The 17,602-nt window shown below is 64.6% G+C and overlaps 2 protein-coding genes and 1 long non-coding RNA gene across 4 annotated transcripts; 2 read left to right on the top strand and 1 right to left on the bottom strand.

The window, feature by feature from the left end:
* The first annotated feature begins 5,114 nt into the window (after positions 1–5,114).
* ACBD4 (acyl-CoA binding domain containing 4) lies at positions 5,115–11,988 on the top strand. Of its 2 annotated transcripts, XM_030256217.4 has the most exons (9): positions 5,139–5,290; positions 5,359–5,479; positions 5,555–5,639; positions 5,708–5,828; positions 8,866–8,972; positions 9,503–9,644; positions 10,396–10,547; positions 11,462–11,506; positions 11,683–11,988. In XM_030256217.4, the coding sequence occupies exons 1-9, from the start codon at positions 5,221–5,223 to the stop codon at positions 11,791–11,793; spliced, it is 954 nt and encodes a 317-aa protein (XP_030112077.3). In that variant the 5' UTR covers positions 5,139–5,220; the 3' UTR covers positions 11,794–11,988. The 2 variants fall into 2 exon arrangements, with proteins under 2 accessions (XP_072775318.1, XP_030112077.3); XM_072919217.1 differs by lacking the exons at positions 8,866–8,972; positions 9,503–9,644 and having other exon boundaries at positions 5,115–5,290.
* A 1,134-nt stretch (positions 11,989–13,122) lies between these two features.
* HEXIM1 (HEXIM P-TEFb complex subunit 1) lies at positions 13,123–14,559 on the top strand. The gene is given in 1 exon segment (NM_001245403.1): positions 13,123–14,559. A coding segment is annotated over 1 exon segment (915 nt). The 5' UTR covers positions 13,123–13,322; the 3' UTR covers positions 14,238–14,559.
* A 1,700-nt stretch (positions 14,560–16,259) lies between these two features.
* Positions 16,260–17,596, bottom strand: LOC115490677 (uncharacterized). Its single transcript, XR_003956704.4, has 2 exons — positions 17,238–17,596; positions 16,260–16,491 (listed from the first exon to the last, which is right to left on the bottom strand). It is a non-coding gene; the product is annotated as an uncharacterized lncRNA (long non-coding RNA).
* Positions 17,597–17,602: the final 6 nt, after the last annotated feature.

Here is a 17,602-nt window from a genome sequence, read left to right as displayed (position 1 = left end):
CGCCGGTGCTCCCGGTGCCCCCGGTGCTCCCGGTGCTCCCGGTGTTCCCGGTGGTTCTGTTGCTCCCGGTGCTCCCGGTGCCCCCGGCCGGTGTAACCGGGCTGGGCGGTGGCGGAGGTCGGGCCGGCCGGGCCGTGACCGGGGCCGGCCGCGGGGAGGGACCGGGAGGAGCCACGCCGCAGCCCCGCCGCTGTTAACCGTTTGTGCCGGCCCGGGGCTGACCGGGGCTGACCGGGGCTGACCGGGGCTGACCGGGATGGCACCGAGCTACGCGGGGCCCGTTCTGCACCGGGGCTGCCCCGGCACCGGGAACCGGTGGGAACCGGGGCACCCCCTGTGCCATCGCAGCGGGGTCCCGGTCCCGCCGTGCCAGCCTGGCCCCGGCCCGGGGCTGGGGGACACCGGGCAGGGGCCGCGGGCAGGAGCCGAGACCTCCGGGGGACCTCCGGGGCACCTCCGGGGGATCTCCGGGGACCTCCGGTGACCAGAACCGGAGCAACACGTGTGTGAGTGTGTGAGTGTGAGTGTGAGTGTGTCTGTGAGTGCTCAGCCACACACACACAGACCCCAGCAGTGTTTAGGGTGGGAAAGCCCCCCAGAATCACCAAATCCAGGCTGTGCCTGACCCCCCTTGTCACCACCCCGAGCCCGGAGTGCCACACCCGACTGTCCCCGGGCACCCCAAACCTCCCTGGGCAGCTCCTTCCAAGGCCTGACCCCCTTTCCATGGGGAAACTCCTGCTGGTGCCCAGCCTGGCCCAGGGGCAGCATCTGGGCACCCTGGGGGATGTTGGAACGTGCTGAGAGAACATTGGGGCAACATCTGGGCAACATCTGGGCACCATGAGTGATACCTGAGTATCCCAGGGGGACATCTGGGCACTTAGGGCAGCATCTGGGCACCCTGGGGGATGTTGGAACATGCTGAGAGAACATTGGGGCACCCATGGCGACATCTGTGTGTCCTGAGCAACATCTGGGCAACCAACGGGACTCCTGGGACAACATCTGCTTATCCCAGAGCAACATCTGTACCCGCAGGGAGACGCTGGGCAGCACCTGAGCAGCCTGGGACAGTGTTTTAGTGCTGTGGCTCAACACCTGGGCAACTCCTGCAACATCTGGGGACACATCTGTGCAGCCCCTGGGCTGTGTTTGGGGGGATAAAGCTCTTCCTGAACACTCTGGGGATGAGGGGACACCAGAGTCACCCCAAAAATGCAATTTAAACTCACATAACCGGGCTCTGCTCCAAGTTCTGTCCCTGGAATTCAGCAGCAGATGCCCCGAGCCGCCGGAACGAGCGGGATAAACACCTCTGGCTGCAAAACCCGCAGCACAATAAATCCCCTGAGCCGTCCCTCCCGTGGTGTTGCTATTTTCTCCTGCCCGGCAGGGCTGGAAGGGATCCCGGGCAGAGCTGCAGCCGCATTCCCGACCGCTTTTAGCGCAGCACGAGTGCCGTGAATCAGCCGAGCAGGAATCCTGAGTCAGAGCTCGGAAATGGCCGCAGGTTTAAAAGGTTTTGCTGCTTTTATTTAATTTTATTCTTATTATTTGGTTTGTTCTATTTATTTGGCTTCAGTTGGCAAGGGAAATGTTTCCCCAGGCGATGTGGGTGTGATTTAGGAGGGTTGAGGGGGGTGTTGACCCACTTGGATTTGGGGTTAAGGTTGGAAAAACAAAGTGTGAGGCAAGGATGAAGCCAGCACAGGGATGCTGAAAGCTGCTCTGCATCCCAATCCCAGCACCCAGCCCTGGGCCAGGCTGGATCCAGATGGTCCCCACGGCACCCCAGAACCTCCCATGGCACCCCAGAACCTCCCATGGCACCTCAGAACCTCCCACAGCACCTCAGAACCTCCCATGGCACCCCAGAACCTCCCACAGCACCCCCAGAACCTCCCATGGCACCCCAGAACCTCCCACAGCACCCCAGAACCTCCCACAGCACCCCCAGAACCTCCCACGGCACCTCAGAACCTCCCACAGCACCTCAGAACCTCCCACAGCAACTCAGAACCTCCCACAGCACCCCAGAACCTCCCATGGCACCTCAGAACCTCCCACAGCACCCCAGAACCTCCCATGGCACCCCCAGAACCTCCCACGGCACCCCCAGAACCTCCCACGGCACCCCCGAACCTCCCACGGCACCCCAGAACCTCCCATGGCACCCCAGAACCTCCCACAGCACCCCAGAACCTCCCACGGCACTCCCAGAACCTCCCACGGCACCCCAGAACCTCCTACAGCACCTCAGAACCTCCCACAGCACCTCAGAACCTCCCACAGCACCCCCAGAACCTCCCACGGCACCTCAGAACCTCCCATGGCACCCCAGAACCTCCCACGGCACCCCCAGAACCTCCCACGGCACCCCAGAACCTCCCACAGCACCCCAGAACCTCCCACAGCACCTCAGAACCTCCCACAGCACCCCCAGAACCTCCCATGGCACCCCAGAACCTCCCACAGCACCTCAGAACCTCCCACAGCACCCCAGAACCTTCCACAGCACCCCAGAACCTCCCACGGCACCTCAGAACCTCCCATGGCACCCCAGAACCTCCCACAGCACCCCCAGAACCTCCCACGGCACCTCAGAACCTCCCATGGCACCCCAGAACCTCCCACAGCACCTCAGAACCTCCCACGGCACCCCCAGAACCTCCCACAGCACCTCAGAACCTTCCACGGCACCCCCAGAACCTCCCACAGCACCCCAGAACCTCCCATGGCACCTCAGAACCTCCCACAGCACCCCAGAACCTCCCATGGCACCTCAGAACCTCCCACAGCACCCCAGAACCTCCCACAGCACCCCTCCCACGGCACCCCAGAACCTCCCACGGCACCCCAGAACCTCCCACAGCACCCCAGGACCTCCCATGGCACCCCAGAACCTCCCACCTCCCCAGGGCACCTTGTTCTGCCAGGTCACACATGTCCCCATGTCCCCACAGCTCCCTGCCCTCAAAGGAAGGGAGCAGAGGGGCTTCACCTGAGGGGCTCAGAGACCCCAAATTCTGCCCTTTCCTTTCTACCCTAATTAATTGTTGGATAATAATTAACAGTGGTTACAAGTATATAGTGAATAAAAGAGCAGTGGATAAAATTGGATAATAATTAACAATTGCCGTGCCTGACCCAGCTGTCCCCTCCCTGCAGTGGGACCCTGCTCCTGCCCGGTGGCCCGGTGGCTCTGTCACAGTGCCGTGTCCCAGGTCCCCAGGGCACTTTCCTGTGACACCATCTCGCTGTCCCTGTCCCTGTCCCTGTCCCTGTCCCTGTCTCTCTGTCCCTGTCCCCATCCCTGTCCCTGTCCCTGTCCCTCTGTCCCTGTCCCTGTCCCCATCCCTGTCCCTCTCCCTGTCCCTGTCCCTGTCCCTGTCCCTGTCCCTGTCCCTGTCCCTGTCCCCATCCCTGTCCCTGTCCCTCTGTCCCATTCCCTGTCCCTGTCTCCCTGTCTCTCTGTCCCTGTCCCTGTCCCTGTCCCATTCCCATTCCCTGTCCCTGTCCCTCTGTCCCTGTCCCATTCCCTGTCTCTGTCCCTGTCCCATTCCCCATCCCTGTCCCTGTCCCTCTGTCCCTCTGTCCCTGTCCCTGTCCCATTCCCCATCCCTGTCCCTGTCCCTGTCCCCGTCCCTGTCCCTCTGTCCCTGTGTCCCTGTCCCATTCCCTGTCCCTGTCTCTCTGTCCCTGTCCCTGTCCCTCTGTCCCTGTCCCTGTCCCGGTCCCTGTCCCCGTCCCTCTGTCCCTGTCCCTGTCCCCATCCCTGTCCCTGTCCCTGTCCCTCTGTCCCTCTCCCTGTCCCTGTCCCTGTCCCAGTCCCAGTCCCTGTCCCTGTCTCTGTCCCTGTCCCGGTCCCTGTCCCTGTCCCTGTGTCCCTGTCCGTGTCCCTGTTCCATTCCCCATCCCTGTGTCCCTGTCCCTCTGTCCTTGTCCCTGTCTCTCTGTCCCTGTCCCCCATTCCCTGTCCCTGTCCCTGTCCCATTCCCTGTCCATCTGTCCCTGTCCCTGTCCATCTGTCCCATCCCTGTCCCTCTCCCTGTCCCTGTCCCTGTCTCCCCATCCCTGTCCCTGTCCCTGTCCCATTCCCCATCCCTGTCCCTGTCCCTGTCCCCATCCCTGTGTCCCATTCCCTGTCTCTCTGTCCCATTCCCTGTCCCTGTTCCATTCCCTGTCCCCGTCCCTGTCCCTCTGTCCCTGTCCCTGTCCCTGTCTCTGTCTCTCTGTCCCTGTCCCTGTCTTTGTCTCTCTGTCCCATTCCCTGTCCCTGTCCCTGTCCCTGTCCCTGTCCCTGTCCCTGTCCCTGTCCCTCTCCCCGTCCCTGTCTCTCTGTCTCTGTCCCTGTCCCTGTCCCTGTCCCCGTCCCTGTCCCCGTCCCTGTCCCTGTCCCCGTCCCTGTCCCTGTCCCTGTCCCCATCCCTGTCCCTGTCCCCGTCCCTCTCCCATTCCCTGTCCCTGTCCCTCTGTCCCTGTCCCTGTCCCTGTCCCATTCCCTGTCCCTGTCCCTGTCCCATCCCCATCCCTGTCCCTGTCCCTGTCCCATTCCCTGTCCCAGTCCCTGTCCCCATCCCTGTCCCTGTCCCTCTGTCCCTGTCCCTGTCCCTGTCCCATTCCCTCTCCCTGTCTCTCTGTCCCTGTCCCTGTCCCCCTGTCCCTGTCCCTCTGTCCCTGTCCCTCTGTCCCTGTCCCTGTCCCTCTGTCCCTTTCCCTGTCCCTGTCCCGGTCCCTGTCCCATTCCCTGTCCCTGTCCCTGTCCCTCTCTGTCCCTGTCTCTCTGTCCCTGTCCCTGTCCCTGTCCCCATCCCTCTGTCCCTGTCCCTGTCCCTGTCCCTGTCCCTGTCCCTCTGTCCCTGTCCCATTCCCCATCCCTGTCCCTGTCCCTGTCCCTGTCCCTGTCCCTGTCCCTGTCCCTGTCCCTCTGTCCCTGTCCCCATCCCTGTGTCCCTGTCCCTGTCCCCCTGTCCCTGTCCCCATGCCCGCAGTCCCTCCCGTCTCCGCCAGGGGACGCGCGCCGCGCTCGGCGCCGGGAGCGCGGGGGGAACCCTCTCCGGGAGCCGCGCGCTGATTGGACGCAGCTCAGCTCGGCGGATGCAAGGCGGGCGCTGATTGGGCGCGGCTCTGCTCGGCGGATGCAAGGCGGGCGCTGATTGGCCCCGCGCGGTCCCTCACGGAGAGGACGGCGGGGCCGGTGCCGGTGGCGGCGCCGCCATGGAGGAGCCGCGCTGCGGGGCTCAGTTCCGCGCCGCCGTGAGGGTGATCCAGGGGCTGCCGCGCAGCGGTGAGTACGGCCCGGCCCCGGGCCCGGGCGGCCGCGCTGCCGGCGGCCCCGCTGAGCGTGTCCCGCAGGTGCGTACCGGCCCTCGTACGAGGAGATGCTGCGCTTCTACAGCTACTACAAGCAGGCGACGGCGGGGCGCTGCCAGGGCCCCCGGCCCGGCTTCTGGGACCCCATCGGCCGCTACAAGTGGTAAGAACGGGCGGCCCGGTGCCGGTGCGGGCTCGGGCCCGGTTCCCCCGCCCTGCTGACGGCCGCGGCCCGCAGGGATGCCTGGCACAGCCTGGGCGCGATGTCCAAGGAGGAGGCGATGGCCGCGTACGTGGCGGAGATGAAGAAGGTGGCCCAGAAGGTAACGGGGCGGGCGGCGGGGCCGGGCCGGGCCGGGCCGTGCCCGTGTCCAGCCGCGGCCCTCCGCAGGTCATCGACACCGTGCCCCTGGACGAGAGCACCGAGGAGATGTTCCGCTACTTCGAGCCGCTCTACGAGGTGATCCACGACATGCCGCGGCCCCCCGAGTCCTTCTTCAAGAGGAAAGGGGGTGAGTGGGGCCCCGGCTGCGCCCGGCGCATCCCTGCCCTCGGTGCCGCCCTCCCGGCACGGCACCGGCACCGGCACCGGCTCCGCCTCGGCCCCTGAGCGGGCACGGGGTGCACGCACCACAGCCCAGCCACCCTGCCGGGCACTGCTGCTGCCGAGGGCTCTCGGGGCAGACCGGTTCCCTGTGTGTGACACCGGTGTCCCTGTCTGTGACACTGCTGTCCGTGTGTGTGACACTGCTGTCCCTCTGACACTACTGTCCCTGTGTGTGACACCGGTGTCCCTGTGTGTGACACTGCTGTCCGTGTGTGTGACACTGCTGTCCCTGTGTGTGACACTGCTGTCCCCGTGTGTGACACTGCTGTCCATGTGTGTGACACTGCTGTCCCTCTGACACTACTGTCCCTGTGTGTGACACCGGTGTCCCTGTGTGTGACACTGCTGTCCCCATGTGTGACCCTGCTGTCCCTGTGACCCTGCTGTCCCCATGTGTGACACTGCTGTCCCCATGTGTGACACTGCTGTCCCCGTGTGTGACCCTGCTGTCCCTGTGTGTGACACTGCTGTCCCTCTGACCCTGCTGTCCCTGTGTGTGACCCTGCTGTCCCTGTGTGTGACCCTGCTGTCCCTCTGACCCTGCTGTCCCTGTGTGTGACACATTCTGGCCTTTCTCTCCACAAAACTCTGGGTGAGAATTTGCCCCCTGGCCTCCCGGTGGCCCTGGGCCGTGTGGGGGGACAGGGATCAGCTCCTGCTGGGCTCTGCTTCCCTTGGCTCCGGGAACTCCTGGACAGGAGGGCAGCTCCTGCATGGAGGGGATGTGGAGGAACAGGCTTGAGGAATGGGATTGTTTGTGCTAGAGGAGCTTTCCGAGCCCTTGCCGTGCCTGTGCTGCTGCCTGGGCTGGCCTTTGGGAGAGCCCTGGCAAACACAAACACACTCACTCCCCAACATCTGCCCCGTGCTGTCACCCCCTGCTTCCAACCAAAACCAAACGGGATTTTCTGGGATGCCAAAACCAGTTGTCTGTGAGGTTTGGCCCCAGGGCGGCCGCTCCTTCCTGTGGTACCCAGGGGCTTTGTTCTCCATTTTTATGCCAGATCCCTTTAAAAGACAGACTTAGTTTTTCTCTGAAATTTAAAAGCTGTGTCTAAACTGGTCGCTGTCCACTTGGGAGTGTCACTTACAGGTGACATTGTCACTTAAATCTAAACCTGGTGGAACAAGGAACAACGAGCCGAGGTGGCTGGAACTGAGGTGCAAAGCACTGAGCTCCTCGAGGTGTTGAATCATTTGTGTTAAAGGCTCCCAAACCCGCCTTCAGACACTGCAATCACAGCTTGGGTTGCTCTTAACCGGAGCAGAAAGGGGATTTCAGAGTCTGGAGTGTGGCAGGTGCCTCCAGCAGCTTTTGGCCACAGAGCTGGGGGTCTGGACAGCTTTGGTTTTGTTTATTTACGAAGACAACACGTTATAAAGTGGCACTTGGAACCCAAATCATGGATGGATCCAGGTCCCAGCAGGTCTCCAGTGAGTGGGGCTTTCACCAGACTCTTGTGAACGTGGTGGCTGGAGCCAGCTCTGTCCAGGTGCTGCGTGAGGTGACAGGAGCCACACTCTGAGCACGCTCTGCAGCACGCCCTGAGGAGGATTTGGGAATGGGGAGGAGGATTTGGGGAATTTGAGGAGGATTTGGGAGGATCCCAGAGCAGGGCAGCCCTGGCACTACCCCTCTGTGGGGTGCAGCTGCCTTGTCCCCCTCAGTGGGTCCCCTGTGATGCCGAGGGCAGCCTGGGGACAGCAGAGAGGTGAGGGAAGGAGCAGCAGGGCAGCGTTGCCACACACCTGCCTGTCCAGGAGCAGGGAGCAAAGTCCTGGGGTCTGCTGGAAATCCAGCTGGGATTAACCCCATGGGCTCCACGGGGTGCTGGGGAGCGCTGGGCCCTCTCAGGGTGCTGCTGGCCCAGGTCCTTGGGGTGCTGCTGGCCACACAAGGCTCTGCCAGCCCACGCCTCTTGCACTGGGCTCTGTTACCGTGGGTGGGCCGTGGGCACTGCCAGGGGACAGCACTGTCACTGCCACTCACCAGCGCTGATCCCTCTGCCTGCTGCCCCAGGGCTTGGGGACAAGGACACCGCGGCCACCCCTGGGTGAGCAAGGTGGTCTGCACACCCTGGTGAGCTCCCATGGGTTCCTGGGTTGTCAGCAAACACACCTGGCTCCTCTGCTGCCCTGCCAGCTGCTGGCACCTGCAGAGGTGCTGCTCCCTGCCATTTTTGTGTCCCCCAGCCGTGTGGCAGGCCAGCCCAGGCACAGGGAGCCAGCAGAGCGAGGACATGGGGGGTTGGCTCTGCCTCGCTCCTGCCAGTGCAGAGGGGCCAGGAGCTGCAGAGCTGTGGGAACAAGGGGAGGCTGTTGCCCCACGGACTGGAAAATATCACCCTGGACGGTCTGTGATCCAGGAGGGGATGTTCTCCCGTGGCTCAAGCCACGTTTGCTGCTTCCTTGGCACTGGGATTCACAGTGCCAAGCCCTGGTGCTGCCTCAGCCCTGGTTTCTCTCTCCCAGCCCCTCATACAGCCACCCCTCCCTCCCTGGGCCCCTCGAGGGGCCCCTGGCTGTGCCCCACGCTGGGCAGGGTGCTGCAGGGAGGTTCCTCCTCCTCCTGCTGCCGCTCCAGCCTCCCCCCAGCAGCAAATATGGTCACGGAGCGAGTGCCAGTGTGCCAGCCCTGCCAGCCTCCAGTGCTGGGGCTGGCAGTGCCAGGGGGCTGGGCAGGGTCCCTGCCTGTGCCACTGCTGCCCCAGGGCCGTGGCTGTGGTGCCAATGGGACACAGAAAGGGGGATTCAGTCCTTGGATTCATGGCCACGTTAACAGAGCTGCCTCTGCCCCCACAGTGCCTCAGTTTCCCCATGGCCACGTTAACAGAGCTGCCTCTGCCCCCACAGTGCCTCAGTTTCCCTCCCCCCTCGCCCTGGGCAGGCACACCCCTTGTTCCAGCTGTGCCCCCTGCCCCAGCCCTGTGCTTCCCTTGCAGGGGCTGGGCTGGCTCCTGCCCCCGAGGCGCTGGAGGGGAGCCAGGTGACGAGTGACTCTGAGGGGGACACGTTCTGTGACACCCTGGAGCAGATGGAGCCGGAGAAGGTAACGGAGGAAGCGCTGGAGGCTTTGCCAGCCCTGCCCTGCCCGTGCTGCACTGCACCAGCCTGGGAGCCTCATGAAACCCCCAGGGACACCCCCCTGTGCTTGGTGCCACTCCTGGAGCCTGTCCCTGTCACTGAGGGACACTGAGGAGCCCCTCCAGCCCTGTGCTGAGGCTCTGCTGGGGCACTGGGGGCTGGTGGGGCTGGGCAGGACCAGCAGCTCCACATGGGTGCCACCACCCGGATTGTTCCCCTGCCACCTCTCCCTGCTGCCACGGGCCACGTTTGGCACTTGAGGTGCCATGGTGAGGCCCGGTGGGTGTGAAGGAAGCCCTCCCTCTTTTGCCACCTCAAGTCTGGGCACTCACTCCCCTCAGGTGTCACCTCCCAAGCCAGATGCTGCCTGGTGTCACCCCTGGGATTCATCTGCACTCCACCCCCGAGAATGCACCGCAAGGGAAGGACCCCATGCTGCCCTCCATGCCCCTCCCTGCCCTGGGGGTCTCAGGGCCCTTCTCTCCCATCTCCTAGGCCGGGCAGGTGCGGGGGCTCACCCCAAAGGGGCTCCAGGCTGGGGCTGAGCCCCCAGAGCCCCACAGCGCTGGGCAGGGCGAGCGGGGCGAAGGCAGAAGAGCCGAGGGGAGCAGCAGCACAGAACTGGGCTCCGAGAGAGGTGGGTGCAGAGCCTGTCCCTGCGCCCCTTCCTGGCCTGGGGGGTGGGCTTGGGGCTGCCACTGTCCCCAGGGACTGGGTTTGGCTCCAGCGGCTGAAGGAAGCAGCAAGTGTCCTGTTGTCATCCTGTCTCTGCATCCCTGGGCCCTGAGCAGCTCGGCAGCTTTATTCCCCCAGCACACAAAGGCCCTTCCTTTGCCTGTTTGCTGCAGTGGCACCAAACTGCCCGAATTTGGGGACCACCAGGTCTTGAGCTGTGCAGGGAGGAGCCTCCTGCCACCCTCTGTGCTCTCCCCAGCCATGCTGGGCTGCCCTGGGGTGACATTGCCACCCTCACCCGTGGGACTGGTGCCATTGCCTCACCTGGCACAGCCCACGTGTCTCACCCTTTCCCTGCTGCCGTTCCCTTCCGGCTGCTTGACCTTGGCACTGAACGTGTCCCCAGGCCGAGCTGGGCTGTCCCCAGGGCTGGCAGCGAGTCCCTGCCTGTGTCCTGCTCACTGCCCGGAGTACCCAGGTGTCTGCCAGGGTGGTTTGAGGCCTTTACTGGGCCCAGGGAGGAGCTGCCCTGGCCCTGGGTGCTCCTGGCACCTTCACCAGGTGTCACAAGGTGACCCACACACATCACAGCACCCACCCCTGAGTGCCACCGTGGTGCGTGGCCCTGGGGACAGCCTGGGCGCCGCTGGGGCTGCGGGGTGGGCAGTGCCAGCCCTGCCCTGCCACCCGTGTGCCCGTCGCTGTGCCCGCAGGTGTCCGGCCGGCCGGGGGGCAGCCCGGGAGCAGCCCCGAGCTGGCGGCGGAGCTGGAGGCGCAGGTGGGCAGCGCGGTGCGGGCGCTGCAGGAGGAGCTGCGGCGGGCACGGGAGCGGCTGAGCCGGCTGGAGGCGCTCGGTGCTGCCCAGGTACGGCCGGGGCGGCGGGGCCGGGGCTGGCGGTGCCCCGAGCCGGCCCCCGGTGGAGCCGCTGCCCTCGCTGCCATTGCCCCCCTCGTTCCCACTGCCCCCTCAGCCCTATTTTCCCCCCATTCCCATTGCCCCTCCCCATTCCCATTGCCCCCCTCATTCCCACTGTCCCCTCATTCCCATTGCCCCCCTCATTGCCACTGTCGCCCCGTTCCCATTGCCCCCCCATTCCCAGTGCCCCCTCAGCCCTGTTTTCCCCTCATTCCCATTGCCCCTCTCGTTCTCACTGTCCCCCCATTCCCAGTGCCCCTCCCCGTTCCCATTGCCCCCCTCGTCCCCACTGTCCCCCCATTCCCATTGCTCCTCACCATTCCCATTGCCCCCCTCATTCCCACTGCCCCCTCAGCCCTGTTTTCCCCTCATTCCCATTGCTCCTCTCGTTCCCACTGTCCCCCCATTCCCATGGCCTCCTTCATTCCCAGTACCCCCCCAGCCCTGTTTTCCCCCCATTCCCATTGCCCCCCTGGTTCCCACTGTTCCCCCATTCCCAGTGCCCCTCCCCGTTCCCATTGCCCCCCTCGTTCCCACTGTCCCCCCATTCCCACTGCCCCCCTCATTCCCACTGTCCCCTCATTCCCATTGCCCCCCTCATTCCCACTGCCCCCCCCGATTCCCATGGCCTCCTTCATTCCCACTGCCCCCTCAGCCCTGTTTTCCCCCCATTCCCATTGCCCCCCTCGTTCCCACTGCCCCCCATTCCCGCTGCCCCTGGGCTCCTGGCCCAGCTGCACCATTCTGACCCTCCCAGGAGCCCTGCAGGACTCTCCAGGCCATTCCCTCCCTCTGGCAGGGCACAGGGGCTGGGAGGGGGGTGCCAGCCCCGCCTGCACCCCAAACCCTCTCCTGTCTTGCAGGGGGAGGCAGCTGGGACACAGCCCGGCCCGGCACTTGCTGCACAGGTGAGTTGGGGATGAAGAAGTGCTCTTCACTGTCCTCCTGCCCACCCGACAGCCCACGGGGGCGTGGGGACCCCAGCTGGGGAGCAGGTGACATCCATGGGGACACGGCCACCGAGCATGGCGGTGGCTCCTTTCAGCAGAGGCTGGCGTGGGTGACACCTGTGTCCCCTCGGCAGGGCGTGTCCCGGTGGCGCCTGGCCGTGTCCCCACGCACGCTGCTGTTCCTGGCCGCCTGGCCCTTCGTCACGCAGTGGCTGCTGCGCCGCTGGCAGGGCAGGAGGAGGTGACCACCGCGTCCCCACCGCCGCCACCGCCACCCTCCCTGCCCATCCCGCTTCGCACGAGCCACGGAGCCACGCGGGAACCGCCTCAGCAGCCACGGGGCTCCCGGTACCGGCACCGGCACGGGCCCCGCGGGGCACGGACAGCCACGGGCCCGGCACAGCACCGAGCCGCCTCCATTAAAGCTGCATTTCGGTCCAGCCCCGCTGCCTGTGCCCCGGCCCGGCCCCTGTCCCCACCCGGTCCCCGTGTGGCCGTGTCCCGGCCTGTCCCCGTGCCCCCGCCGGGCCGTGTCACACCGGCCGCTCCCCGGGGACCCCCGGGCGGTGCCACCCCGAGGTGGGCACAGCAAAGCAGTTTGGCCCCGCCGCTGGCACGGGTGACTCCCCCGGTCCCCCCGTGCTGCTCCCCCCAGACACGGAGCCCCGGCAGCCCCCAGGGCCGTCCATGGCTCCCCCCGCCCCGTGTCCCCCAGCGGGGCCCCCGAACGTGGGGCCCGAGGGGACATCGCCACCGGGGCTGCGGGTGGCGGGACCGGGACCGGGACCGGGGCCGGGGCCGGGGTCAGCACAAGGTCCGGGACCCCCCATCCCCCTCCCCCTCCCGGCCCTTGCCCCTCCCCCGCTCCCCCAGGCGCCGCTCCGCCCCGCCCCGGCTAAAGGGACGCGGCGCCTTTAAGAAAGGACTTCTTTCCGCTTCGGTTTGTTTACATCTCCCTCCGCCAACTGCAGTACAGCCGCACTCCACACAGCGCCGGGATCCTTCCGCTCGCCCCCTTCCCCCCGCGCCCGCGCGCCCCCGGAGCCCCTCCCGGCCCTCCCACAGCCCGGTCCAGCCCAGCCCGGCCCGGTCCGGCCCGGTAGAACCCCCCCGGTCCCGGGGCCGCGGCACCACCGGCGGCGCCTCCGCCGCGCGGGGACTCTTTTCGGACCGTGCCACAGCCTCGCCGCGGGGCGGGGGGGGGGCGCGGGCCTGAAGGTCGCGGGGCGCACGCGGGCCCGCGCACGGGGACTCCCCCGCCGCGTGGTACGGCCCGGTCCCGCCCTCGCCCCTTAGCGATTGGTGAAGCCGCGCACGAGTGACGTCCATCGCAGCCAATGGCGGCCGGTCCTCGCAACGGCCAGGGGCGTGTCCCGGCGGGCCGGCCCGCCCCCCGCGCCCGCCGATTGGCCGCGAGGCGGCACCGCCCGCGCGCGCGGGGCCGTGGCGGCGGCGCGGGGCGCGCGGCGGGGGCGGGGCCCGGCGCGCGGCGGGGCGGGGCGCGCAGCGCGCCTGCGCGGGGCGGGGCGGGGCGCGCGCGGCTATAAAGCGGGCGGCCGCGGCCGAGGTGAGGCAGTCGGGAGCGGGCGGCGGCGGGCGCGGGTCGGGCCGTGGGGGGGGATCGCGGCGGGAGCGGCGGCGCGTGCGGGGCGCGCGGGGAGGCGGGCCCCGCGGCGTTAAACCTCCCCCGGGCCATGTCCCGGGCGGCCTGAGCGGGGCCAGCCCCATGCGGCGCCGGTAGCGCCCGTCAGCGAGCGTAGCCGAGAGCAGCGCTATGGCCGACGCGGCCCCCGCCGAACCGGGGCCGGAGCCCCAGTGCGAACCGGAGCTTCGCTCCGAGCCCGAGGCGCGGCCGGAGCCGCAGCCCGAGCCCGAGCCGCAGGCGGAGCGCGGAGAGGCGCCGACGGAGGACGGCGATGCCGGGCGGCTGCCGCCCCCCGGGGCGGAGGCGGCGGCGGGCGGCGCCGAGGGGCGGCCACCGGCGGGTGGAGCGGGGCGTCCCGGCCTGGGCCCGCGGTACCGGGCCGTGGGACGCACCGAGGAGTGGCCGGTGAAGAAGAAGCACCGTCGGCGACCGTCGAAGAAGAAGCGGCGCTGGAAGCCGTACTCGAAGCTGAGCTGGGAGGAGAAGCAGCAGTTCGACGAGCGGCAGAGCCTCCGCGCCTCCCGGCTGCGAGCGGAGATGTTCGCCAAGGGGCAGCCGGTGGCTCCCTACAACACCACGCAGTTCCTCATGGAGGACCATGACCAGGAGGAGCCCGACCTGAAAACCGGGCTGTACCCGCGGCGAGCGGCCGCCAAGTCGGACGACACGAGCGAGGAGGATTTCCTGGACGACGCGGCCGACGAGGACGGGGGCAGCGACGGGATGGGGGGGGACGGCAGCGAGTTTCTGCAGAGGGACTTCTCGGAGACCTACGAGCGGTACCATGTGGAGAGCCTGCAGAACATGAGCAAGCAGGAGCTGGTGAAGGAGTACCTGGAGCTGGAGAAGTGCCTGTCGCGCATGGAGGAGGAGAACAACCGGCTGAGGATGGAGAGCAAAAAAGCCGGCGGGGAGGCGGCGGACCCGGCGCGGGTGCAGGCGCTGGAGCGGGAGGTGGACAGGCTGCGAGCCGAGAACCTGCGGCTGCTGCGGGAGCAGGAGCTGCCCCGGCAGGAAAAGGGCCCCTGCAAGCCGGGGGAGTGACACTGGGCACGGGGGTGCGGGGGGGGTTTTACAGTGCTGGGTGGAACATTCGGTCCTTGTACAGAGAATCGCCGCGGACCCTTTTTATGGGCTAAACTGCAGCTGGGTGGGCCGAGGGTCCCCCTTTTTTAGGTGGCTGTGACGGGGCGAGGTGGGGGGGGTTGATGTATTGGTGATATCTGGTTTATGGTTTTGGTTTTTTTTTTTTTTTTTTTTTTTTGTGTCTAAACCAAAAAAGAAAAAAAAATCCCCAGAAAAGCTGTAAATTGGCCAAAACTGACTATAAAAAATACAGAGGTCTAATAAATTTAATTACTTGTAACTGTAATAGTTTTGGTGTGATTTCTCGAAAATAATCAGAATGGCATTCCACCAGGGAATACATCCTGGATTATTTTCGTCGTGTTATAACTGTTGTTTGATTAAACTTAGTTGTAATTCCCCGCTCAACCCTTTTTGTTATTATTTTCTCCCATTTGTTTTCAACTTTAATTCAGCTTAATGAGCTGAAATAGTTAAAAGTACCTGGAAGGGGGGTAAAATGGTGCGTGATGGACACAGAGGGAGGAGTAGCCTCAAGTCTGTCTGTTTGCCTAAGGCTCGCTTAAACTTGACTGTTTCCCCACAGCTCTGCAGGAATCCAGGTCATTAACCGAAATCTGGGCAAAAACTGCCCCCAAAAAAATCTACTTCAATCTACAAGTGAGAGGAAAAACCTTAAAGTTTCGGAGCAGCCCAAGGAAAAGTTTTGGTAGTCAGCAGTTGGCCTCTGAAATGGCTGACAGGGAGTGGGGAAAGGCGATGGCTGAAGCTGCACCTGAGAGGGGGAGGAGGTGGGAAGGTTTTTTGGGGGGCAGAGGGGGCCATGGAGGGTGAAGGAGGGGAGGGCTGAGGCTGATCTGAAGTCGGGATGGGAGTGGGAGGCGATGAAAGCCGTACCTGAGGCAGGAGCTGGGATGGGCCTGGGCAGACGGGGCTGGAAAAGTCCCACCGGTTTTAACCCCAGCCTGGCCAAACCCCTGCTGCTCCACGGCGGAAAACAGCCTTCACCAGGGAACAGAGGGCAGGGGGGACAGGACAATGTTTTCTCTGCAAATGCTTTAAAAAATACAACTTAGAAAAAGCCAGCCCAAACAAACCAACTGAAAGGACCATAATGATCAACTTCCCAATCTCCTCCGCCCCCACCACCTTTTCCTGCTTTGTTCTTTATCCTGATCCCAAGGGCCCAGTGCAGCTCCTGTGCCCAAAGCTCCTGCAGACACACACCAGGGACATTTGGGGACCTTTGAAACCTCCGAGTGGATCAGGAATGGACAGGGAGCTCGTCCGTGCTCCTCCCTGGCCGGGGGGAGAGCCCCCCATCCCCAGGCTGCCCACAGCTCTGGAGCCAAGGACTGACACCATCCAGTGCCAACCTCTGCCATGCTGGGCAAGCCCTGGCACAGGTGCCCAGAGCAGCCCCTGGATCCCTGGAAGTGCCCACAGCCAGGCTGGATGGGGTTTGGAGCTCCCTGGAGCAGCTGATGTTGCTGCCATGGCAGGGGGTCTCTTCCCACCCAAACCATTCCGTGATTCTCTGGACAGGGATGTCACTAGGCCAGGCAGGAATCACTTCCCCAGGGCTCCATGGCTGTGGGAAGATAACACCAGCACTGGATTTGGGGCACCTGGAAACGCAGAGCACTGGGGGACCCTCTGGCAAAGGGCTTTCCCAGCTCCTCCCCTCTCAAGGGTTTTGTTTTCAGAAGAAAGGGCTGAAATTACAGCATGAACACAAAAAAATGGAGACTGCTCCATGCCATGGATGAGGTGAGGTGACCCCAGATCCTGCCCTGGGACACAGCAACCCCTTGGAGTTGCTCCCTTGGGGATTGCTCCCCTCTGCTCCCCAAAAACCCCGGCACACCTGGGCAGGAGCAAAGCTCACAGCTCAAACCAAGTGTGACCCTTGTGAGTTGGACAAAATCAGCTTGAAATTGCATTTTCAGCTATCACAAACATTTGAAGACACACACACAATAAGACTTCCAGCCCTGGAAATGCAGCTGGGATATAAAATATCATGGAATCACAGAATGGATTGGGTTGGAGGAAACTTAAAGACCAATTCCACCCCATTGCCATGGGCAGGGACACCTTCCACTGTCCCAGGTCCTGTGCAGCCTGGCCTTGGTGTTGATACTTCCAGGGCTGGGGCAGCCATCACCTTTCCCTATGATGCTTTGGAATTCAGGACCTGCTAAAGCAACATCTGCAGAGTCACAACAACAAACATAATTAAAAAAAAAAAAAAACACCCCACCCATCAAGTGCCTAAATGTAAAATAATCTGGTTTTAGCTGGCTGACCCATGGCTGACAGCACAATCTGCACTTAAGAGCAGAAGCCTCCCAAATCTCCCTGTTTTAAACCTAAACCCAGCCCCACAAATACCAGGGGATGAGCTAGTGTTATTGGTCTTTGCCGAGGCAAGAACGGGGCTGGCAACTGGAGTTCCACCGAGGAGCCATGGGGAGGCTGCGCCAGCTCAATCCCTCCCCAAAAAAAAAAAAAAAAAAGCCATTTTTAGTTTTTTAAGAGCTGGGGTTTGACTTTGCATGGGGAAAACAACGCAGCAGGTGTTTCCCCAGCCCCGGAGGGGCATCGCTCCCTCCGACCCGGGGTCGCTTGTGTTTGTTACCGCCCGACAAGTTCCCCGGGCCCTGGCAACAACCGAACGCTTTTGTTTTTTAAGTCTCCCGGCGGGGAGGCCATGTTAGCCCAGATCCACTGGATCCGGCCGGGATCGCTGCGGGACCCCGCGGGCTGTGGCTGCGATGTGTGAAACAAAGGATGAAATAAATGCCAGGGGTTATTCCCCCCCCAAACCGCGGAGTGTGAGGGACGGGACCCCGCCATAAACACTGCGCTGTTCCTCCCTCCCCGCTCTTCACGGGGATCAGGCAGGGCCAGCCCCGCACGACACCGGGCTGCGGCTGTCGAGAAACGTTAAAATACCGTTTAACGCTAATTTTGATCGAAAACCAGCCCCAGCTCCGGGCAGTAACGCAGGTGCAGCGGCTCAGAGCCCGGGCAGGCCGCGCAGCTCCGTGAGGCGCCGGGCAGCGCTGAGCTCCGCTCCCGGGCCGCTGGCGGGGAAACGGCCGCTGCCGCCGCGGCACCGCCCCCCATGAGCGCCGGGTCGCGGGATAGAGCCCCGGCTGCCGGTTCGGGGCCGCGGGCGGGACCCCGGCCCGCCACGGGAGCGGGCCCGGCCCTGCCCCTCACACACAAAATGGCGGCGGCGGCACCGCTCCCGCTCCCGCTCCGCCCGCCATAGCCGCCGTCCCGGCTCCGCCGCCCTCCCGCCAATCAGAACGCTC

The sequence above is a fragment of the Taeniopygia guttata genome, chromosome 27, assembly GCF_048771995.1.
Source record: "Taeniopygia guttata chromosome 27, bTaeGut7.mat, whole genome shotgun sequence".
Lineage (NCBI taxonomy): Eukaryota > Metazoa > Chordata > Aves > Passeriformes > Estrildidae > Taeniopygia > Taeniopygia guttata.
Note: the sequence above shows the minus strand (reverse complement) of the source record. Positions and strands in the feature narration are given on the sequence as shown.

What these genes read in the sequence shown, in the direction of transcription:
- ACBD4 (XM_030256217.4), top strand. Translation starts at nt 5,221, where the DNA reads ATGGAGGAGCCGCGCTGCGGGGCTCAGTTCCGCGCCGCCGTGAGGGTG. An exon ending in TGAAGAAGGTGGCCCAGAAG is followed by an intron (nt 5,640 to 5,707) that starts GTAACGGGGCGG and finishes GGCCCTCCGCAG; the next exon opens with GTCATCGACACCGTGCCCCT. An exon ending in AGCAGATGGAGCCGGAGAAG is followed by an intron (nt 8,973 to 9,502) that starts GTAACGGAGGAA and finishes CCCATCTCCTAG; the next exon opens with GCCGGGCAGGTGCGGGGGCT.